At 40.4% G+C, this 25,180-nt stretch overlaps 1 protein-coding gene across 2 annotated transcripts; it reads left to right on the forward strand.

Moving 5' to 3' along the window:
- Positions 1–1,985: 1,985 nt before the first annotated feature.
- sf3a3 (splicing factor 3a, subunit 3) lies at positions 1,986–23,768 on the forward strand. Of its 2 annotated transcripts, XM_028461579.1 has the most exons (17): positions 1,986–2,204; positions 2,300–2,347; positions 5,274–5,326; positions 5,467–5,572; positions 5,645–5,717; positions 6,899–6,990; positions 7,082–7,164; positions 7,234–7,372; positions 8,488–8,556; positions 8,648–8,715; positions 15,254–15,361; positions 16,486–16,555; positions 16,644–16,808; positions 18,010–18,120; positions 21,159–21,249; positions 21,347–21,402; positions 23,546–23,768. In XM_028461579.1, the coding sequence occupies exons 1-17, from the start codon at positions 2,109–2,111 to the stop codon at positions 23,621–23,623; spliced, it is 1,506 nt and encodes a 501-aa protein (XP_028317380.1). In that variant the 5' UTR covers positions 1,986–2,108; the 3' UTR covers positions 23,624–23,768. The 2 variants fall into 2 exon arrangements, with proteins under 2 accessions (XP_028317380.1, XP_028317381.1); XM_028461580.1 differs by lacking the exon at positions 15,254–15,361.
- The last annotated feature ends 1,412 nt before the right edge of the window (positions 23,769–25,180 follow it).

Below are 25,180 nucleotides of genomic sequence, written 5' to 3' on the forward strand. Positions count from 1 at the left end.
AGGTTTCTGTCGGGTCACCCTGCCATAAAGCCCCGACTGGTGGAGGGCTACAGTGATAGTTGACTTTGTGGAACTTTCTCCCATCTCCCTACTGCATGTCTGGAGCTCAGCCACAGTGATCTTTGGGTTCTTTTTTACCTTTCTCACCAAGGGTCTTCTCCTAAAATAGCTCAGTTTGGCTGGACAGCCAGGTCTAGGAAGAGTTCTGGTTGTCCCGAACTTCTTCCATTTAAGGATTATGGAGGCCACTGTGCTCCTAGGGACCTTAAGTGCTGCAGAAATTCTTTTGTAACCATGGCCAGATTTGTGCCTTGCCACAATTCTGTCTCTGAGCTCCCTGGGCAGTTCCTTCAACCTCATGATTCTCATTTGCTCTGACATGCACTGTGAGCTGTAAGGTCTTATATAGACAGGTGTGTGCCTTTCCTAATCAAGTCATGTTAACGTGAGGCTAATGCTAATGCTAGGCTAATGCTAACCCAAAGCTAATGCTAACCCCAAGCTAGTGCTAAAACTAACACTCAACCTTTTCAACCGATTTCAACTTTTTTTTTAGTTTTTCAACCCATTTTAAACATTTTTGAAAACTTTTTCTACCCATTTAATTTTTTTCAACCAATTTTTACCTTTTTCAACCTAATTGCTAATATTAAGCTATTGCTAGGTTATTGCTAATGCTAGGTGAATGTTAATGCTAGGTTTGTGCAAATGTTAGGCAAATGCTAACACTGGACTAATGCAGTGCGACGCGGGCCAGCATCTACATCCTCACTTGCATTTTCTTCAGAAAATGCAATTATTCTAGTTACTATTGCTTTATTGAATTTAAAATTTAAAGGGGACATATCATGGTTTTAAATCCTTCCTTTTCACATATAAATCATACAGTTATGGTCTATATAAAGCGGAACTGCAATGCTTGGGTCTGAATTCCTCATTATTATAGCTCCACAGGCCCCTTTTCTACCCCTTTTCTGTTATTTACAGCTTACCGAAGTGCTCTGTTCGTCGTCTCCAAAGATAGAAGGAATTGAACCCTCAATCAGACAAAGTCTTTCGGCAAATCCTTCTTCATACTGGCGGAGGTTGCTGAAGCAGTCATCCTTGAAGTGCTGCGCGCACACAAAAATGACCTTACCCACAGATGTGGGTACATTTCCGTGAAAAATAAAACTCAACCAAGCACTTCAAAAAGGTTCTGATGCTGGGAGACGGTGTTATGAAGCGTGTGGGTTAGTACATCCAACAACTGAACATTTTGACTTATCCTCTCGTAACTTCTGCATCCTGGAGGTTGGACTACAAAATAAAAGCGAGAAATAAAAATGGCGGATTGCTCGATGTGTTGGGCCTGGAGTCGATGTCCTAATTTGGCAGTTCCGCTGACGTTATTGTTCAAAAAACGTAATAGAGAATCGAAAAATCGAAACAGATTGAAAAATATGACCAAAACAGAATATAAAGATATCAACGGAGCACCTGAAGAGATTAATTTGAACTTTTTTGTGCTTCTAAACAATCTAAATATACATCAAAATGCATTTAAGAGCTAAAAAAGTGGATTTAGCATGATATGTCCCCTTTAATTCAAATTCAATTTAAAAAATATATATATATTTTTTTTTATTAACTATTACTATTTGATATGCACTACTACACAAATGTCACAAATTGAATTTTAAATAATACAAAATATAGAGTGGCAATATTCTAATTCATAATATACTCTCTCACAATATATATCTTTTATTATGTTAATTGAGTAAGTATTAATATTGCATCTTAAAATGTAATTTTCCCTTTAAATTATATTCTCCTTTCTCTAAAAGTATTTTTCTAAATTGTTTGATGGAAAAACAAGCGGATTTGTACACAAAGACAGGCTCATGGTGTTACCTTGGTCTTAATAAATACATTTAGGAAGTTAAAAAAAAAAGGTTTTCCTGCGGAACCTTTCTTCTGGTGTCTGTTTCTGTCACGTACCATAAGAGTAACGGACACCCTGCCGCTCCAACGCCGTCTTAACGAAGTAGTGTGGACAAGGCTATGCTAACACATTAGCATTACACTTTTATATTTATATTTAACGCCGTACGCTTTTATTAAACATGGAGACGATATTAGAGCAGCAGCGGCGCTACCACGAAGAGAAAGAGCGGCTCATGGATGCGAAAACTAAAGAAATGCTCCACAAAAAGTCCACGGTAGGACTCCCGGCTAGTGTTAGCACACATAAGCTGATATAAAAACAATAACTTCAAATTAATCTAACCCTTTTATTCACTTTTATGTTACTCAGCTTCGAGAACAGATTAACTCTGACCATCGTACAAGAGCCATGTTGGATGTAAGTAATGGTTTTCATTTTAAAAAGACTTTTTAACATAGGCTAGATATGCTAGCACTGGTTTATTTCCCTCAGACTATCAGAGAGATGTAGCCACCATAAACACTGAGGTTCTCAATGTTAAAGCTAGATATACGTTTGTGAATAGTTATTGTAACTTGTAAGCGCCATGCTGTCTTTTTAATTCAAAACCAATATTAGAAGCTTGAATGGGAACTTGTATTCTATGTGTTCTTTGTGCGAGTCTAGAGTCACTGATGTTGCTGTCACCATTTTTTGTCTTTAAAAACATCAACATTTATTCTATAAATAAAAAAGGTCTTACTAATATTGTCCAGCAATGCTCTGTTTGTCAGTAATCTTTAATTAAACATCGTGATTTTCCCTTTACCTAGTGCTGCATGGTTTGGGAAAATTTTGCAATTATAGTAAACAATATTGAGATTGTGATTTGATAAATGGACGCAGATGCATGCAGAGTATGGATACTTTAACTTAAAACACACAAGTATAATTAAATACTAATTCAAGCTTTTAAAGTACTGTATTCAATTCATTTTCCCCTGAAAAAGAAAAACATTGTTAGCGATGTGACATAAGGTATTCCTATATGAAAAAACACATGTACAGTAATGTCAGAAAATAAAGGCATTTCTGCAAAGTGTAACCATAAACAGCGTGACTCTGTAAACTTAGACATTCTACTCAGTGCTACAAAAAACCCCAATATCATTTGACCAGCAGCAAAAAGGGGCGTTTTGGTTTGTAAGCGGGTACACCCCTTCGAAGGCAGAAACACCCCTTTCTTCTTATTTGCTTCTGAATTGTGACTTAACGTCCGTTCTTGATCAGTATTTCAAAATAAGATATTGTTATGAGGTTAGGGTCATATTTTCCATTACTTATTTGCTGAAGCAGTAACCACGTCAAGTAGCGGAAATTACGTTTTTTCAAACCCTTTCTGATTGGTTGGTGAAAAGGTACCGGAGCCCCTACTAAGGCGGTTTCATAGCCCATCCGAAATGCCCCACAGCTGGCCCGATCCTCCTCAAAAAATACAGTGGCTCTCGGTTTGATAGCTTTATAGCACCACCCTGCTTCCCAAGGCCGTGGACTAGGTTACCTCACTGCACCCGCTTCTCTCCACGGTGGGGTCCGCGACAGTTGGCGCAAGGGGTCCGCAATGTCGGCCACCCATCCGACCCATCTTGAAACACGGGATCTACCAACAAGGACTCTACCTAGTGTTGTGACACCCTTCCCGGCTCTGAAGAAGCCGGCTCCTCCTCATGCTCTTGTTGCTCGTCACCCATATCGGTCACTCTCCCCGTCCCCTTTGGCTCACTGGAATGTCACGTGACCAAACACACTGTTCACACACACCCCTCCCAGATGTAAACACACTAGCAGTGATAGCCGCGATGAAACAGACTCCAGAGGACAAACCTGTAGGTCTATTTAAATTCCAAATCGCAGCATTTTGTTTGGTTATAAAATCGATTGTGATTAGATTAATTGTGCAGCATTAGCCATCATCTACTTTTGGGTTTGTTGGAATCCCAGTGGAGGAACTCTGAGCTCACAAGCCACATGTCTGAGCCGAGGCACATGAACGTTTCATTACTGGAGATTTTTTTTAATTTATCTCAATACCCATTCATGACTCACATTCTAGATAGGTGTTGTAATGCATTCTGTGCCCGACAAAATAATGGCTGAGTCAGCATAAATAAGGAAACACCATTGGCCAAAGTGTTTTTACAATTTGAGGCATCTTTGAGTGTAGTCTTTGATGATGGATGATGCTGTCTAACTCCGTAGGTGTCGTCAGTGTGAGCTATCAGCGCTGTGGTGAAGCTAATGCAGGTCTTACAAGAACCTCTTTGCTGCGTCACAACCCCACAAATTTCAGGGAGTTTTTCACTGCGTAGGGCGATCGCGCGGTGCGAGCGCCGCTGGCCAGGGCATATAACCCAGGTAGTTAGAGAGCTACTCATGGTCCTCCGCTAATAAATACTCACGGACACTGTAGAGACAAGAAATTACATTTGATTCAAAAGACTGATTTAAAGATGTGCTTTTCAAAATTAAAGTAGGTATGTGGGACCACAATAGTATTGGGACTGTTATGGACACGCCCCCCTCAACTCATTATTTTGAGATTATGAAGCGCACTGTATATATTGGATGGTGATTAACGGTTACAAGGTGAAGAATGCACACAGTAGAGCTTTAATTAGGCCGAAAAAAGAAGACCTGACCCGGCCTGAACCCGTTTGTCCGATGTCTCTTTAAGCCCGAACCTGTTTCAACCAGACGCAATTCCCATCCATGTGTGTGCATTTAGAATGATCCGTTAGGAGTTATAAATATGACGAGCAGCTTCATGTGTCGCGGTTGAAGCACACTTAATATTAAATGGTGATTATGGGTTACGAAGTGGAGGATGCACACAGGCAACTTCAGGGGCAGCTAAGTGGCTGCATGGGTCCTCAGGCAAAGACGGGAAAATCAGAGCAAATCATCTCCATTAAAAAGATGATGCAGCTGATGTATTTGTTTCTGGGTTATGCAGATTAAAAAGTGTTAAAACAACCCATGCACGCCTGGAAGTATGTGTGCACCAATTATTATTGCCGATTTAAAAAAAGAAAAAAACTACACAAAAGTGCTGTTTTCCAACTAGCGTAGGGGGCGACATCATACCGTAGGGGATCAAAATCACTCCTTAGGGGGTCCCTGCGTTCATCAGCACTGGTGAGCCAAGAACTCTGTATGGTCATTCTTTGAAAAGCAGACTGACAACGGCAAAAAGCAACAATAAAATGCAAAATTTTATGTTAAGATGAACAAATTGGCTAATGGCACATGCCAGGGTGAAGGAATGCTTTGCTAGCCACTGGCTAACGCTTGTTTGTGTTTGCAGCGATACATGGACGTCAGCGCCAACCTCAGGGACTCCTATGAAGACAAAGATGGGTGAGTTCTTCTGTATTCTCTATGCTTAGATTAGATCCCTGTGGATTGTTGGGGTGTTGCTTGATCACTGATGTTGTTAATGAAACATTTTGCTTTATGCTTTTTTCTTTACATTGTGGCTGATTTCCTGCTATGAGCAGAATGAGGAAGGATGAGCTCACCGCCATCTCTGGACCAAATGAGTTTGCAGAGTTCTACAACAGACTGAAACAGATAAAGGAATTTCACCGAAAGCATCCCAACGAGGTATTAAAGAAGGGACAAATCAGGCTGCTATGAAACAGTTAAGATGCTGAGTTTGTCGTGGTACCTTTTCAGATCTCCATCCCTATGGCAGCTGAGTTTGAGGAGCTGCTGAAGGCCAGAGACAACCCCAGCGAGGAGGCTCAGAGTGAGTTCAAAATGAGCTGCTTTCATCAGCACTCAGATTTATATGGCTACATTCAAATGTGAAAAAGGCAGGTTTAGCTGGTGGTGTTTTAGCTGAACTGGTGATGAGTTTACCTGGTGACATGTCACAATCACACGGCTGCGCTGGGTTTTGTGCTAAACTTGAGGGTGATTCTCCAGTTGGTGTTAATTAAAGGGTTCACAATTAATGTTTAGAGATCATATCAGACATTTCCGTTGGATTTTCCTGTTAAACAAGTGGCTGAGGGTTAGCACAAGCAGTGTGGCTAACGGACATGCTAAGCTCCCACGACCTAATCTTGCATGATTTCAGTGTAACCATCCCTATTACTTAAATCACTGAGGTATATAAAATGTAAAATTAACAGTAGTTGGCTCTAGAGCTGCGCAACATGGCTTAAACCCAAAACTCGATATTTTTAGGCTAAATCATTGTGTACAATATATATCTCTATTTTAATTTCAATTACCATACAAATGTTAAATTCAACCCTTTGGTGCATAAAATGACACCAGTATCATGATTCAAGTAGGCACTTATAGTTATTATTTATATATTTTTAAAATTGTGTGCAAATGGAAAAATCACAATCAAATAAAGTTTAGCAAATCTTTTATTTCAAACCAGACTGCTACATTCACAAGCCTTTAACAAGTTCAAATAAATAATGGCATGGCAGGACTTTTCTACTGTTGCTTATTTCTCAAAAATCCTTAAGAAAACAGAGCTCAAAGCAATAAAACAAAAGTGCATTCAACAAGAAATACATTTTAAAAGTATATAAATGGAGTGGATTTGAGGACATGTAGAGTTTGAGGCCGTCTTCGTTTTTGCAGTGGGTGGTATTTCAAGTGGTGAAACAAATTCGTGGCGCTGCTACCTTTGGTTTTGCGTCATATTTTCCAGATACCTGTTCTGAAACCCAAACCACTGCCAGATAATAGAGGCTGTGCCGTTTTTTCTTTGTGTCCATCTTTCGTTAACGTCATGTAACTTGCAAACTCACCTTTGGCTCTAAGCTTTTTTCCTCTCTCTTTTATCTCTCCTAGAGTTTTTGAACATTTCTGATCGTTTTTGAATCATCACGTATCGCATCGTGATGATTCTGATAATCAATGTATTGGCTCACTTCTAGTGACGGTAAATCTTTGTTTTCACAGACATGGTGGAGTTCACTGATGAGGAGGGATACGGCCGCTACCTGGATCTTCACGACTGCTACTTGAAATTCATCAACCTGAAAGGCGCAGACGTAAGAGATCTGTGTATTCAATCCAAACTGAGCGTGCGCGCGTGTGCGTGTGTGTGTGTGTTTCTAACTGCTGTCTTTGCTGTGTGCACAGAAACTGGAGTACATCTCCTACCTGTCCTCCTTTGATCAGTTGTTTGACATTCCAAAGGACAGGAAGAATGCAGACTACAAAAGGTAGCTTTAGCACACGTTGTTCTCTGAGCTCCAGACCTTCTCCTGCCTTTCTAAACCTGTTGTTTACAGGTACCTGGAGATGCTGCTGGAGTACCTGCAGGAATACACAGACCGGGTCAAGCCCCTGCTGGACCAGAACGAGCTCTATGACAAAGTGCTGATAGACTTTGAGAAGAAATGGGACAATGGGACCTTCCCTGGCTGGCCAGTACGTTCTTCTGATGACACACACACACACGCACACACACACCAGGGTGACCGCGGGTCCTTAAAAAGTCTTAAATCATTTTTTACAAATAAAAGGCCTTAAAAAGTATTAAATTGTCTTAAAATCAGATCCGATAGGTCTTAAATGTGCTTTAGTCACGTCACCATCAGAATTTATGGTGAGCACAGACTGAAGGCTCTTTTCATCCCATTCCTTCTCGACTTGTCATTTAGGTTACGTGACGCAATAAGTCCGCTGTCTCCTTGTTAGCTAACCTGACCGTCAATGACTGACCTGTCAGATGTTAAAAATGCATGACATTTCCACCTTTTGTGGGGGTAATCTGTCTGTCAAAAGCCAAAGAAATATATCAGCAGTGCTTTATTTGGTCACGCCCACAACTGCGGTCACTATTCACATATAAATGCTATTGAGTTTTTTCATTCATTAATGGAGCATGATGGCAGCCTCAACAAAGGGTCTTGGTGGTCAGAAACAACTAAATGATCTTTGTTTTAACATTCCTGTTCAGCAGCCTGACGTTGGTCAAACAGCACAGGGAGGTTGATTCTCCAGAGCTGTAGTTACTGTTTCAGGGTTAACCTCCTTCACTTTAGCATCAGCATTAGAGCAGCACACAGGTGTGTCTGAGAAATGCTGCAGCCTTTATTACATTAACTGTTACTCACTAAACATTTGCAGCTAAACAAACACTTTTCCTCTAATCATTCGGCCATCCCTCGTATCCTGCTGCATTCTCTCTCTGCTCTACCTCTCCCTCTCTCTCTCGCTCGTCCACTCGCGCACACTTATTCTCTTAAAGCCTTAAAGGAGCCATGCACTTACACTTTCAGTACAACCTGTAATTATTCATGACACTTTTAAACATTTATTGACCTAAATTAATCTTAAAAGACTAATACTTAAAAAAATAATAAATAAATAAAATTAGACTAAAACCTTTTTGTCAACTAAAACTAGACTAAAACTATCACATTTTGAAATGACTAAAATGTGACTAATGAATAAAAAGGTCTTAAATATAACTTCTTCCTACCTGTAGTCACCCTGACACACACACACACAGGTTCTGATTCTGTTCCATGTGTTTTCAGAAAGAGACGAGCAGCGCGTTGACGCATGCCGGAGCTCATCTGGACCTCTCAGCCTTCTCCTCCTGGGAGGTAAATCTATCCAAGCATTTGAGATGAAAGTTTTGGGAATACCCCCCCACATTCCTCACCAAGCTTCCCTCTGTCTGTCCTTTGCTCACAGGAGTTGGCGTCACTGGGTCTGGACAGATTGAAGTCTGCGCTCATGGCACTGGGACTCAAGTGTGGAGGGTAAGGAGCGGAAATGGGTTGATCTGACCCAATACGTAGTACAGTATTATACCAACTACAGTATCTATGTTTATCTGTCACTATAAAAGACTTTTCACTTTGTGAAAAATGTATTTTCACGCTGCAGGTCAAGTCCGATTTTATTTTATTTATTTTTTGCCCACATGTGACATGTATCCAATTTTTGACACTTTGTCACTCGCTACATTTGCATTACCCTTGGAAATGCCCAAAATCTAAATATCTCAATAAAAACTTGTAATGAAAATGCATGAATTTAAAAAAAAAAACCACTCAACAATTGTTAAAGCTTTTACGCTTTCATGAGGAGATTTCTCAGATGTTTCGATGTTGAAATGTATCGCAAAAGCTCAATGGAAACACTTTTTCTGTAATTATACGTCACATAACCACCTTCCTCCATAAAAACATGGCGCAATATGTTGTGGACAGAAGAGACATTTCTTAGTATTATACTTGAGAAAAATGTGACTTCCACATTAGACGTGAAACAACAAAGGAATGTTTAAGGAGGTTTGGAGCGTCCATCAACCCGAGGAGGTTGCCCCATATTAAATTCTCTTCACTCTGTAGGGAGCGCTAACGTGCCAATGTCTGTTTTTCCAAATTGAGCTGGTTTAGGACCGGGGGTTTAACAAGTGATACACGTTTGGGCGCAAATTGGAGTTTGTATGTGCAAGTGGGGTGTCCCACTTCTCTAGATGATCTCCAGTGATTTTGACAGTGAAACGCCCTAGGACGAATGCGCTAAAATACGTGAGCAAAAATAGCAATTTTGCAATTTTCAATTCAAGATTCTGGACTTCCTGTGTATTTTTTGGCGTGGTTTAATAATATTTTTTACTTGTCTTCTCATGGTCTACTTTTGTGTCAATTTTCATGATTCTACGATGAATGAATTTCTTTTGGCAATTCCTATCTCGTAATGCATTTTTGGCGTACTTGGGGGCGCTGGCTCATCAAACTTTTGCATATTTTTACATCGGAAATAGCCAGAAAGACGAGAAGCGCGTGATTGAATTTTGTTTGAATTTTTGAGACTTTCCATAATGGCTCAGTGGGTGAAAAGTAGGTGAGTTGGTTCCGACAACGGGAAAGAAAGAAAGAATAATAATCCAACCCAATAGCAATGTTTCCCCTTTTTTGAGTACTATGAACTATACATTTTCGGAACGCGCAGGGACATGACTACGACATGACAACCACACCTTCCCTCGTAGTGGGCCACTATGAGAGCAAGAGGCACTTTGCCAGCTCGTGGTGGTCGGGCCTAATTAACTTAATTTTTTAATTCTGAATTAAATATGGAATAAACCAGCCACCTAATGTGGAATTCATTTAGCACTAGGAATTAAGTGTTTACAAGGTCAGGTTAAAGAGTAATTAACTTTTATTCCAATTTAAAGAGGAATTAAAGCTCCCATGCAAACGTGGCGATTTTGTAAATGAATTGAAATAAGTCATATTTAGTGCAGTGTTTCCCAACCCTTTTTTGATATCAAGACATTTTTTTCTAGAATTAGTTTTAATCATGTTTGAGCTCAGATATATATATATATATATATATATTATTTTTTTTTCCTGCGTTTTAGTTGAACTAGATTCACAAAGTCACAAAGAAATACAGAAATCTTAGGCGATCCCCATGGAGTCCCGACACCAAGGTTGAAAAACATTGATTTAGCGGCTCCTGAATAGATTTATTTCTATAGTTGTTTTTTTTTTTTTTTAAATCATTTCCAGTCATATCACGCCTGGGCTGGGACCAAGACCGACACTTTATTTGTTAATTTTCCACTATCTCTCTCTCAAGTTCCCCTCAGAGAGTCATTGCGTATCCCTAGAGGTACACGCACCCCCATTTGAGAAACACTGTATTAAGCGATACACACTTTATATTTCAGTGGGTCACATTTTTCTTGAAAACAAAATGTCAAAGTTTTGAGCCTGGCCATATTTTTTCCCAAATGTGCTCTCATGAAAATTTTGCTGAGTTTGCGGTCATCAGTCATCAAAAGGCGACAAATGTCACAATTGTTCGACAAAACACACTGGCGTGAAAAGCAATAACAGATGAAAGCAAAAAAGAGCAAATGGCGCAAAGAGTTAAATATGAACGGGGGAACCAGTGAAGCGTCTCACGCAGTAGCGGAACAAATCAGAGCTGGGCCGGGGGCGGGGCAAATGACCGGGCCCTTTAAACTTAAATAATAAAGCTCATGATAACATCATTTTACAACATACACATGCCCACAACAGCGGGGCTTACACCATGGAGAGTGACTGTCATTATGAAGTCCATCAAACAGACATGAATTATAACAAAACAAGAGAACAACAAAAACATTAGGATGGTCACTAACACAAATTCAAAGCATCTCAGCACCACGGATAGCGAACGCTTTATTTTGACACCCACTTTAACTGTTTCAACTCAGAGCCTGTATTAGAAACTATAAAGTTTAATAAAACTGGCGCAGTGGCCCACATGGTCTACTCAGTCTCTCCTGTCCCACTGTGCTCCTCCACTGGTTTTTAATAAGTTTTAACTTGGCGAACGAGCGGGACACGGCACTTGCGTGCGCGCTCATACTCTGTGCCGAAACCATGTTGTTTACATATGTAAACTGAAAAACTGAAAAATGGCAATGAATGAACTGCTGTTAAGACTCATAAATAGTTCTAAGTATGTAGAAAGCTTGTTACCTGAGGACACGGCCACTTATCTAAGGAAACTCACTTTAAGTACAGGTGAACGATTGTGGGACCCATGCAGTATTCCTGAAAACGAGTGGTCATCAGATGTGCGCTCCTGATGTTCAATGGCCAGATATTTATATATATGTGATAGAAAAACCCAGAGTATAAACAAAATAAAAACCTAAAAGCATTAAGTCCCTAGATGCTTAGAACTATTTGTTATGAATGGGCAGGTAGGCGGGCTGCTGTACTCCTGTTACCGAGGGTTTTTTGTGTATTTACGTGTATTCTGATCAGTTTTAATGGATGAGTTTCCATCTCTACATTTAGTCTCCTCACTGTCCCATGTCTGCATATCAGTCCATTTACAGTTTTTTATGGTCACTTTTTACTGGATCCAGACTGATACACCACTCCGTCCACTCCCGTGCACCATCGCCTCAGCAGTCCTCCGGTTGTTTTGCACTAAGCCTGCGTGTGCATGCACCTAATTTAGTATGCATACGTCACACAAAATGGGTGTATATAACCCCTGTATAAATCTGCATAATGGGTGACTGCCCATACTTGCGCCTCTGGGCACAAGTCATGGAGGGCCCGCCTTCTCCAGCTCCCCTGAGCCGTGGCAGAGGCCCCCCCGCCCTTAAGTCCTACCTCATATTGGGGCCGGAGGCGTGCCGCCCTCCCAGCCCCCCCATGCCACAAATCCATCAGGACTGAGACCAGCACGAGGGGCCGTGTTTACTTTAACAAACACACTGCACCACGTAACGTGTTTTGTGCACATGCAGGTCACTTCACGGACGCTATCCAAATTTTTATACCGTTATACCGCCTCCCTATTTTACAGTGGTATACGGTAATACAGTGACTAATTAATAAATATGACGTAAGGCTCAGGGTGCGTTCATAGCGAATGCATGTGTCTGTGTGTGTGTGTCTATCGTAGACGAGTGACAGGGATTTTTTTGTTTGTCCGTTCACTGACATGTATCAGACTCCAGTCTGACCCGCGTGTGCATTGTTGCGTTTGTCACAAAGTTTTTGTGCAGCGGAGCCGGAGAATGAATGAGCAGGTGGAGGAAAAGGAAAAAGAGAGACAAATATTTTGTTTTGGCTTTTTGTGGTGCCGATTTGCTTTTAAACACAGAGCATTTATGATATGAACCTTATTCAAGCTTTGACCAGAAACCGACAAAGCAAATGTGAAACCTACATTTTCGACAGACATTGGGTGTTTATATCAGAGCCCGACCTGAAACCGACAATTAAAACCTATTTCTTCCTTTTTTTTTTCCTATTCTTTTTTCTACTTGTCTGCACATGCTGTCTAAGGTCAACACCACAGGAAGTGCAATCATTATGAGACAGCAATGCATATTTTGTTATTGCAATAAAATACATTGATTTATTTTATTGCTTAATTGTGACCATCACCAGCCCTCCCTAAGGAAGGGTAAGAAATATTTTATTATAGGTAGGATATAAAAAGGGAGAGCAGTGTTACACCTAAGTGGAGGGGGAGGGGGAAAGGGAGCAGGGGGGAGAGACTCAAGGCAGGAAATAGAAAAGTTGGGGAAGAATAGACTGTTTTGCAGTGAGGGTGAGATGTGAGGTTGTAGTATAAATTGTGCTTATGTTGTGTAATCCAGCCAGTATGGTGACAAGTGTGAAGCTTAGCTATAATGGTGGTGGCTGTGAACAGGGGGAATGAGTGAGTGGTAGTACCTAAAGCAGGTATTTGGGATTAACGTGTCTAAGGTTAAGCCCAGTATGAGTTTTATCCCACATCCCAAGGCGTGCCAGTGCATCGTATACCAGTATTTTTTCCAAAAAAAAACCGCTACTGCAAACCCAGGAACTGCCCTGGGCCCGCAGATGCAGCCAGGCCAGCAGAAAGAGCGGGGGCCAGGGAGCCCCAGGCAACCCCCCCGCGGCCGAGCAACCCCCCAGATGCCCCCAAGATCCCAGGCCGAGAGGCAGCCACCGCCCCCCACACACACATCCGAGGAAGCCCCAAGCAGCCGAGCACCCAGCGCATCCCCCCACCGACCCCAACCCCCAACCCCAAGGCCCCCCGCCAGCATCCAGCCCCCCCACCCACCCACACCCAAGCACCCAACCCCCCGAGGGAAGGGCCCAGAGAGCCCCCCGCCCGAGACCCCAGCAGAGGAGCCAAGGCCCCCGCCCAGCAGACGGCCAGAGCCGTGCGGAACGGGCAGCTGGCGGGCCCAGAGCCAGCAGGGTCCGGACCCCCGGCCAGAAGGACCCGGAATGGAAGCAGCACCGAGAGCAGCACCCCCAGGGAAGACAACCACGCCCATAGTCGCCGAGCAGCACTCATTTACACAGCTGTTGCTGGACATAGAATCATGTTTAGGCATTAAATAAATTATATTTGATATTTAATCTTTATCTCCTATATAAGTGCCTTGCATTTTTTTTAAAAAGGTATTGAAACTGATACTGTTGCTGTTTCATGACACCGCGGTAAACGGTAATCCCGTATTACCACCCAAGCCTAACGAACGCATTCCGGTCTCATTAGAAGTCGTATTGTTTATGTATTGTCTACTTAAAAAGATTTGATTTTTTTGTTTTGTTGTTTTTTATTGGCCAAAAAAAGCAAGGCAACGTTACGTAGCATATTTCAGCAACATGTTTAAAAACATGACACAGGGCTCAAGTAAAAAAAAAAAAAAAATTAATTTCATTTTTGAAATAATGAAAACAGCTCATTTAAATTCTAAAGGAAGTAACAAAAATAAATCCTACATTACTGTGTTCCACAACAGCGGTAAGTCACATGATTTCCGGAAGTTTTTGGCATTAAAATGCTTTTAATCACTGTTATCACCAACATGTGGTTCTGTACGGTGCCATCGTTGTTGTGGAATGTCAGACAATTGATTTTAGAAAACTTTACTATGTTGGAGCTCCGCCTCCAGGTGCCAACCCCTGGTCGATTAATTAAGAGTTCTGAGTTTCTTTGAACGCAGCATGAGGACAGCGACTTCCTGGTGATGATGAATAGAATAGAATAAAGTTTATTGCCATATGCACATGCCAAATAAGAACAGGTACAATGGAATTCTTGTGCATGTCCCAGCCATGACAGTATAAGTAAAGGTGCAAACAAGGAAAGGACATAAGTATACTCAACAAAAAGATAAATAAATAAATATAACCTAGGTATATTTATATACCGTATTTATAAATAAATAATATGACCTAAGTAAATAAATAAATATAACCTAAGTTTAATTTACATGCAGCGAGTTTTTGAATAAACAGCACTTGGGTTGACCATTCATTTATTAATTTGTCACTTATTTATTTATTTACCGTATTTTTCGGACTATAAGGCACACTTAAAATCCTTTAATTTTCTCAAAAATCGACAGCGCGCCTTATAATCAGGTGCGCCTTATGTATGAAATTAACTACTGTGCTTCAACATACTGAACTGAAAAAGTGAGTGTGTTGTTCTGTATTTTATGTGTTAAACCTGAACAATGTTGAGAGTTATTGTTAATGAGTTGAATAAAGTTTGACTTATCTGACTATTTTATTTCGCTTAATGCGTCTTAATAATAATAATAATATTAATAATAACAAACCAGTGCGCCTTACGGATTAAACTGACTGCTTTGTGTTGGGGATCACTAAAAAATGGCAGCTCTCACTGTTACTGTTGGTGTGTATATGACTCATGAGACTTTTTCCTCAGGTTCATATCACGTGTGTGTGTGTGTGTGTGTGTGCGTGTTACTTATGTTGTGTGTGTGTGTGTGTGTGTGTGTGTGTGTGTGTGTAGCACTCTGGAGGAGAGAGCTCAGAGGCTGTTCAGCACGAAAGGAAAGTCCCTGGAATCCCTTGACCCCTCTCTGTTCGCCAAGAACCCCAAAGCCAAAGGCCCCAAAAAGTGAGTGCAATGAGAGCCATGTCACACCCGCCTCCAGGACTCCTCCCCACTCCTTCCTCTGTCTTATTCTCACGTACAATGAATAAGGTAGCTGCAGTTGTACCTCCTCATTCCACTGGATGGTTTATTTATTCTGGAATTTAGTTATAGACATCTGTGGTGAAACTTCTTAGAGTTCTCTCAGAGAGTTCCTTAGAACTTAGCCTAAAAATTCATAGCACGGGATCTTAGCTTAAAAGTGATTCAGGAAGTTTCTGAGAGCAACTCTGAGCAAGGAGGGACAGAAATGTCTGCCAAGAGCTGTGATTGGTTGTTAGAGAAAGGAAGAAAGCGCACCGTGCTCCTAGTGATGAATGGAGAATAAAATCAACCGATCATTTAACTTGGACTTAATTAATGAAATTAATTTAATTCAGCAAAATTAAATACATTTTACACATTTATTAAGAGGGAAGTTGGCTACTGATCACAGACCTGAGAGTGCATTGCCCTGATAAACAATGCATGGTTCCCTCTGTGTGAAGCACTGTTACCTGTTGCAGTCAAAGCAAGGGCGGGTGTTACAGCACACAGACGGGAGCGAACAAATCACGCAGCAATACAAGGCTGCTATTACGTTACGCTGTGTGCGAAAAGTCAGAATCACGATAGTTTTATTGCCAGTTATGGTTTAAAACAATGCAAGAAATGTGACTTGGTGGATGGTGTGAAAAAACAAAAACCAACCAGAAACACTATGATAATAATAATAAATATTAGCTGGTAGTATCTACAGTATCTTAATCACTGTCATTAAACATACAGAGAATAACTTTCCGTCTTCTGTCTTTTTCTCTGTTTCTGTTTGTTTAAGACACTTTTAGTCCTCCTCACCACTCCTAACAGTTAAGATGCTTTGTAAATTACTTTTATCCTCAAGGAATAATTCGGAAAAAAATCTTAAAATTTGAGGAATTCTAAATCTTTTCTAAGCGTGACATCACTAAGAGCTACTTTTAACCTTAGGATGCTTTATGAATACGGTCACAGAGCTATAGCTATTCCATTACTGCCCTGTAGTTTTAATTAATCCTTTATTTGTTCTTACAGTAGTACCTGATGTAGTTTTTATTCTCCTCCTTCAGAGACACAGAGCGTAACAAGGAGATGGGCTTCCTGGAAGCTCAGGTCTACGAGTACGTGGAGATCCTGGGGGTGAGTGGAACGTCTCTGTGAGGCTTTCTTCAGGTGTTTGCTTTGATCTGCTGACATTTCTGTTTGTTTGTTTGTGCGTATGCTGCAGGAGCAAAGGCAGCTGACTCATGAGAACGTGCAGAGGAAGCAGGCGAGGACAGGAGAGGAGCGCGAGGAGGAAGAGGAGGAGCAGCTGAGCGAGAGCGAGAGTGAGGACGAAGACAACGAGATCATCTACAACCCCAAGAACCTGCCGCTGGGCTGGGACGGCAAGGTGGGAGGAGCCCTCAGCACTCACTGAGCCCACTGAACACACTAAGGCCCTGCTTACACAAGAACATTTTCTAGTGAAGACGGGAAAAAAAAATGTTGAGTTTTGGCAGTGCATTTACACGGCAACGGTGTTTTGGTGCTTGAAAACAGAACTTTTTAAAAACTTGCTCCAGAGTGGACATTTTTGAAAACGGTACCTCCTTTGTTTCCGTGTAAATAGGGAAAGGATACTTTCTGTATCATGTAACATCTGAGACTGCAGAGCCTCAGATGTTAGCTTTAATCTGACCTACAAAGTTAGACCTGACTCAGCTCGTAGCTGTCAGAATATGGCTCGTACCTGAATAAAGCCGATCGCTCTTTAATCCTGAACCCGTTGCTGCGACACACTATTAAAATCTGTGCGTGGCACGCACATGTAGTCAAGTTTATTTAATAACTGAGCTTCATTTAATAGCCACTCGTTCTACATTAAACTGTATACATGACAAACGGCTTCGTGTGATGCTACAGACGCTACGTAGTGTTTTACTGCTGCAACTCACAGTTCAGAGATCTGCTTCTGGACGTGTGACACACACAGCAACACGACGAGTCAAGAATGAGTCATTTATGTATTTTACAACATTTATTAAATTACCAGAGGACAGCCTCCATTCACCTCATCAGCAAACATTTCTGTATCATCTTGCGCTTATTGAAACGCATCACCTTCACCGCACAGCGTTCAACCAGAGTCCATGTTAAAAAGGTAGTAATTAAGCGTGACCCCAGGTTCAGTCAAATATCTCAGTATGAGTGCTGCTCTGTGATTTTCATCAGAATGTGGTGCAGGCATGAAAAACGTCTAAGTAAATCTACACTTTGTTGTAGAAATTTAGTTTAATACCAGCGAGTGATGCACACAAACACTCTTACTTGTGTTTGTTTATTTTGGTTCATTGTAAAATCACACCTCCATCTATTGGTTGTGTGTGTGTGTGTGTGTGTGTGTGTGTGTGTGTGTGTGTGTGTGTGTGTGTGTGTGTGTGTGTGTGTGTGTGTGTGTGTGTGTGTGTGTGTGTGTGTGTGTGTGTGTGTGTGTGTGTGTGTGTGTGTGTGTGGTGTGTGTGTGTGTGTGTGTGTGTGTGTGTGTGTGTGTGTGTGTGTAGTGAGCGTGTAGTGAGCGCGCGCGTTATTGACTGTTGTCTATTCCCCTGCAGCCGATTCCTTACTGGCTCTACAAACTGCACGGCCTCAACATCAACTACAACTGTGAGATCTGTGGCAACTACACCTACAGAGGACCCAAAGCCTTCCAAAGACACTTTGCTGTATGTTTACTCTGATCACTCAACACATTCAGCCCTGAAATGTTTAAAATAAAACTCAGAGATTTCAGTGAACTAAACATTCACAGTCTATTGAATGCACCACTGTGTTGGCTGCATTCCAATGATTTAGTAATTTTCCAAGAAAAATCCACGTAAAGGCCGCTCTGTGACATTGGCTGCACCCTATTGGCTAATGAGGGTGCCCTTAAAATGACTCAGCCAATCAGAACAGGCAGGTAGGCGGGCTGCTGTACTCCTGTTGATGGAGGTTTCCATATTCTGATCAGTTTCAACCGATGAGTTTGCATCTCCACATGAAATCACCTCCTCACTGCCCCACGTCTGCATATCAGTTCATTTACAGCTTTTAATGGTCACTTTTTACTGGAACCAGACTGATACATCGCTCCATTTGCTCCTCGTGCACCATCGCCTCATCAGCGATCACATTGACACGATCCCTTCTGAACAAATGTAACGTGGTTATTTGGCAACTTAATGCTGTTTATTGTTTCTATTTTATCATAAACTGGCTGAATTTGACTTTATCCAGTGTGTTTTAGCTCTCTCCCCGTGTGTGTGCGCGTGCGCGTCGTCAGCTGTCAGCCTCTGTTATGTGCGCAATCTCTCCTGATAAAGCTAACGCATTGATTTGACAATATTAACTGTAAAATCTTATTTAGGTGTTTCTGAGGCAGTTCCTCTGCTTCTGCTGCCTTGACTGAAAAACAATCTAAAGCAAGATCTACTGATTTAATTCATTCTTTACCAACATTATTTTACCAGCTTGATTAAAAGCGCAGTCCATAACTTTCAGATCCCTCCCTCCGCCACCCTCTCTGCTGCTCTCTTGCCCTGGCTCGAAAGTCCCTCCCTCAGAGAAGCTAACAAGCTAACGTTAGCCAGACAGCAACATCACAGTAATTTAACATGGTTTGTTAAAAGCATATTACTGCAGCGCATCTCTCTCTTAATGTGCACACACCTATCTATCAGCGACGGCAGCGTAACAGCACAGTGTCACTCACAGCAGCCCACACGGAGCGTGCACACAAACAAACACATGCGCCACAAAGTTCTCGTGTAACAATTACGAATCAAACATAATGTAAATCAAGCAGCAGTAATTATTTTTTTTACTCCTCCAGGTCATACACTGTAAAAAAGATGGCGCTCCAGCCCCTGGGAAAGGGGCAGGGGCTGTGAGCAACAGCTGTCAGACAGTGCATCAAACACAATCCTGGCTATGATTGGTTCTTTTTGCTCGGTCGCGGTGCATCCTGGCAATCTGCCATAGGCTGCAGGAGCAGCAGGGGAAACTCAAGTCTGTTTTTTTTTTCACACAATCTACTAGTTTGATGTAATGCTGTCCTTACATAGTGACAGCTTTAGCAAATATGTCAAAAAGTCATTTTATAAGAGTCACGGACTACACCTTTAAAGGGAACCTGAAGTTAATTTTAAATCAAACATCACATATAATACCAGAGGTTTTGTTGGGTGATTTTCTTAAAAAGTAATTTTATTGTAGCCAGGAGTGAAATATTTCATATTTCATTTCAAATATCTCAGTATGCCCCACAATGTAGCTTACCACCACCGCCGCCGGTATGACAAATGATTTTTGTAATGCACTTTGAGTGTTGCTAAAAAAAAAAAACTAAATAAATCCAAGCCATTATTAATATTTATGGATCCATTGAAGCAACTGGAACCACCATGTAGTCAGGTCACGGTTTGTATCACAATACCTGCACAACATGATAGCGAGCATGTGTGAGGAACTGGCAGATTTAATGACCTCCTGGCTGCTCTAAAAGGACTTTTAAACCTCTAGTATTAGTAGGGGCTGTGCATTGAAACGAATCTGATGATGCAATACGATTCATTATTTGCATGTCACGATCATTAAACAATACGATATATATTGCGATGTATTGTGAAGTCAGTAATGACACATTTCACCTTTACAAATACAAAATGGTCTGAAATACAATTTTTCTTTTTGTTTTTAATTGTGAGAACAAATAATTCGTAACTAACTGTTATTCAAGTACAAATATCAGAAACAAATGATAAGTTTATCACAGTTTAACTTTTGCTTCTACAAAATATTCTGATTCTGTTAAGTTCTTCAATTCTTGAAGAAAAAAAGCAACCACATCATCTATAAAAGTGTCCAGTATGTTTTATGAAAATAAAGTCAAATTCATTTCCAGCTGAAAAGCATTGAGGAGTGAAGTAGTTTAACAAGGTCTGATGTGGTTCACTGACACCAAGTGACCGGGCGTTTACGTGCTATGCTAATGTTAGCGCAATTAAATGTTTTTTCCTTTATAAAAAATATGATTAAAAAAAATCGATTAGGACAATTTTTGAATCTCGACTATAATCACACGGTGAAATATTGCAATATATCACAGATTAATTTTTTTCTTACACAATTAAGTGTTAGTATTCTATACAGGTTCCCCATGGTCATGAAATTCCTACAAAAGTTATGAAAAATTATTTTCCATTTTTGAAAAGTAATGGAATAATTTAATTGTTTGGTAACAGTTTTGGAAATATAGCCTATTTTATTTTAATGTTTAAAATCCAACCTTTGCTATTATTATGGGAAGTTAAGCAAGCTTGTTAACCCTGACACCTTGTCTTGTACATCGCTTTTTATAAATGCGTTTTCAAATTGAAATTGTAATCTTGTAATTAAACATTGTAGTTAGTAGTTGTTTAATGTTACATTCAACAGCTGATGCATCTTGACTGCTACATGATGGATACGTTATGGACACAACTTGCATTCCCTTTTGCTACTAACCATGACACACTGTCAGACCTCTGTCACACTAGTACACTAGAAAGGCCCACTCATTTTTGTTTGAATAGATCTTAGTGGTTCAAAACTAAGTGGTGGAAATTTGGTAAAATACTTTGGAAAAGTTTTTAAATATTGTAAAAAGAAAAAAAAAAAGTGTGGGAACCCTGTTTTGAAGATGTTTGTTAGTTCAGCCGTGTGACGTTTGTGTTCCTCGTAGGAATGGCGTCATGCTCATGGAATGCGTTGTCTGGGAATTCCCAACACGGCTCACTTCGCCAATGTCACACAGATCGAGGACGCCGTCGCCTGTGAGTCTGCGCTTTGGACAAAACAAGCTTCATGGACTGCTTTGTGTGTAACATGGTGTCTGTCTGTGTCTATGTTTGTGTCTGTCTCCACTCTCAGTGTGGGCAAAGCTGAAGTCCCAGAAGGCTTTGGAGCGATGGCAGCCTGACACAGAGGTCAGTGCTCATTCACTGATACAGTATATCCTACTCAAATACAAGTACTGTTTCTTGATTGAAATTGTGCTCAAAGTGCAAGTTAGCCATACCTAAAATACTCAAGTACAAGTAAATAGTAGCTCAATGAAATAGTACTCAAAGTAAAAGTTACTAGTTACTTTCACCTCCCACGTTTAAGTTTTGGTAATAAATAAATCCTGCCACGGTTCCCTTGCATACAGTAAACAGCTCATGTATAAACTTAAAAAGGAAGAGACCAAATCTTGCCCAATTAAAACTTAATTTATTTTCCACTAAGGCATCTGTATAAAATAAAAGGTTTGTCAAAATGTACAATTCTTTTTTAATAAAATAACACCAAATAATTCACTTCAAAATGAAAAAACAATTCTCAGGCTGAAATAATTGATAAATAATAATGATAATACAGTATATGATATATTATTATTATTATATTAAAATAAATAACTAATAAATGCTCCGACAAATTAAACTGTATTCAATGCTGTTTTGGCGACCGTGGTAGAGGGGTCGTTTTCTGATCTCGAGGGGTTTGGATCACAGTCTATACCTGTCTGTGTTGAAGTGTCCTTGGGCAAGACACTGAACCCTAATTTGCTCCCAGTGGTTGATTATCACCTTGCATGGCAGCTCAGTGAATAAACTGAATTGCAAAGCACTTTGCGACTACTTCAGTGGTTATAAGTGCTATATAAATCATGTAGTTTTGCAATGTCGATCCTTTTAAAACAAAAAATAATAATTTATTCCATAATGGTTGGGTGTAGAAATGTAACAAATTACTTATTTTAAAACATACTTAGAGTAACTTAACCCCTGATTTCTGCTGAACTGCCAAAAAATGCCTTGGTTATGGGCATTACTGCTGACGCAGTTAAACACGCCCAGTCAGGCAGGTCAGTGCTGGCAGTACTACTACACACAAAAACACTGCCCACAAGCATTAACACACACACACACACACAGGCCAACAGACACTATATTACTCACAAACAGTCCCTGCTCTAAGAAGTACATGCACGTTAGCGCACACGCAGGACAGACAATGATACACACACTGTGTCTGTACATACACACGTAGTGTGATGAACCCTCTGATTTGATCTGCTCTTTATAGAAGTCTAAAACGTCACCACAGGAACTCAAGGAGCTTTAGACTTCCTCATTAAAACTGAAACAGTGCTCACTGAGGGATGTAATAGGAGGAAACCTCCTCCCTCCTGTCAGCTTTTATAGGAGGGGGCGGGGCCAACAATGACAGTTGGTGACGCGCGATGGTCACGATAATCCGTTTCAGCCAACTCTGACATTTTACAACTAAAGACGTAAAATGTAAATTATTTTACTAAAATGTTAAAAGTTGGACTAGGATCAGTCAACAGCACTACTTAATACCAAAATAAATATGTATTCAGCAGAAAAAAAGTGGATTTGGGGTTTAGTTACTCTTTAACTCATTCAGTGCCATTGACGTAATATTACGTCATTTCAAATCCAAACGCTCGGTGTCAACTTCAATTAATTTTTTTCACGTTCAATACTAAAAGACACCCTGGCGGAGGTCCTTCATCAATATCTAAGCTGTAGTGTGATGTAGTGACCGACTGGTACCCTGAAGGTGGCAGAAACAAAATACGGTAAGCAAAACATTCAACTGTGAGCCAAATAGCAAAATAATAGGTGACATGTACCGTAGGTGGCAGCAGCGCACCTTTAGATGAGAGATCACCCGTGATGAGCAGAGCTCAGAGGGAGAGGAGTTTTCAGAAAAAAACGTTTTTCTCAGCTTTTTGTCACAAACTGGCGATTTGTGTAAAACTTGCCTCTATTCAACTGCGGATTACAGAAGAACGAAACAAGCTAGAAACAAAATTATTTTTTCTGATGAAATTAGAGACTTTAATTCTTTCAGATTGTCATTGTACAAAATATTCTGTGGGTCTTTAAAAATCAGTGAAAATGCTCAAACGGCTGGCACTGAGGGGGTAGAAAATCTGAAAATGACTGGCACTGAATTTTACAGATTTAGAAATATAGTCAAAAAAGTATTCTGAGTACTTGTAATTTGTTACTTTCACATCTGGTCTTTGCTAACCCTGCACCATGTGTGTGTGCGTAGGAGGAGTACGAGGACTCCATTGGAAACGTGGTGAACAAGAAGACCTACGAGGATTTGAAGAGGCAGGGACTGCTGTAGAAAACATTTCAGATATCTTCTTTTTGAAATGAAATGTGTGCTTTTGTTTTTGTCGACCATTGGATAAAAATGTTTCCTTTATTTCTCCTTGTTGTTACTTTGTAAAGTGCCAGTCGTTGGTGGTAGAATAAAGTGAGGAAGTTTTTATCTGTGTTTATTGTTTCATAATTCAGGGTTTAAATGCTTTAAAACAAGTATTCATAAAAAGCTTTTGGTATCATTTTTTTATCATGAATAACAGAGCTATGAAAACATCCCAATGCTGGTGATTTTTACATTAAAACATGGTTAAAGCTGCTAAAGACAGATGGACACAGGCTTCATACATCATTAACTCTAAAAAAGATGACCATATTTTGATTTCCAAAAAAGAGGGAACTTTAGCCGACCTCGACACATTCAAAGTACTCAATGTTTTCTTGAATCTAACATGTAATGGCAAAACACAATATAGTAAATAAATAAGTTGTTATTGTTCAACACAATAATCTGAAATCAGTGGTGACTCAAATCAATCACCTTTAATGTATTAAAATAATCTGTACTCCAAGAAATTAAGGGTGCTTTCACACATGCCTCTTTGCTCCGCACCATGCTTCGCTTTCAAGGATACTTCGGTCTTTTTGCGATATGTGAAAGGTCACTGGAACTCTGGTCCTCTGAAAAAATGTAGGTTCCGGTTCAGCTTAAGCGAAGCATAGTGTGGTCTTTAACCATGTGAGAAAGCAACCAGGACCAAATATAGGACTTTACATTGAAGCGCAATGTTAACGGAGCAACTCCTTCAGCTGCTGCGTGCCTGTCGTCACGGTAACAGACACAAGCACACATTCTCCACCCAGTGCTCCAGCAACAACATGCAAATATCTATCCATCCATTTTCAGAGTCGCTTTGTCATCACACACAAATACACGTCACATTTCCTCACTCCCTTCTGTATTTCTCCCACATCATTTATTTATTTCACTCATCTTTGTTTTCCCAAACTGTTCACATGATCAACGATGGCTGCACATTTTACTGCTCTGTTTTATGTGTGTATACAGGTGCTGGTTATATAATTAGAATATCATGCAAAAAGTTGATTTATTTCAGTAATTCCATTTAAAAAAGTGAAGCTTGTATATTATGTTCATTCATTACACACATACTAATATATTTCAAATGTTTATTTCTTTAAATTTCAATGATTGTAACTGACAACTAATGAAAATCCCAAATTCAGTATCTCGGAAAATTAGAATATTACTTAACACCAATACAAAAAAAAAAGATTTCTAGAAATGTTGGTCAACTGAAAAGTATGAACATGAAAAGTATGATCATGTACAGCACTCAATAATTAGTTGAGGCTCCTTTTGCCTGAATTACTGCAGCAATGCAGCGTGGCATGGAGTGGATCAGTCTGTGGCACTGCTCAGGTGTTATGAGAGCCCAGGTTGCTCTGATAGTGGCTTTCAGCTCTTCTGCATTGTTGGGTCTGGCGTCTCACATCTTCCTCTTCACAATACCTCATAGATTTTCTATGGGGTTAAAGGTCAGACGAGTTTGCTGGC

Source organism: Gouania willdenowi, chromosome 11 (genome assembly GCF_900634775.1).
Source record: "Gouania willdenowi chromosome 11, fGouWil2.1, whole genome shotgun sequence".
NCBI classification, from domain to species: domain Eukaryota; kingdom Metazoa; phylum Chordata; class Actinopteri; order Blenniiformes; family Gobiesocidae; genus Gouania; species Gouania willdenowi.

What these genes read in the sequence shown, in the direction of transcription:
- sf3a3 (XM_028461579.1), top strand. Translation starts at nt 2,109, where the DNA reads ATGGAGACGATATTAGAGCAGCAGCGGCGCTACCACGAAGAGAAAGAG. An exon ending in TCAACCTGAAAGGCGCAGAC is followed by an intron (nt 6,991 to 7,081) that starts GTAAGAGATCTG and finishes CTGTGTGCACAG; the next exon opens with AAACTGGAGTACATCTCCTA. An exon ending in GGACCTTCCCTGGCTGGCCA is followed by an intron (nt 7,373 to 8,487) that starts GTACGTTCTTCT and finishes ATGTGTTTTCAG; the next exon opens with AAAGAGACGAGCAGCGCGTT.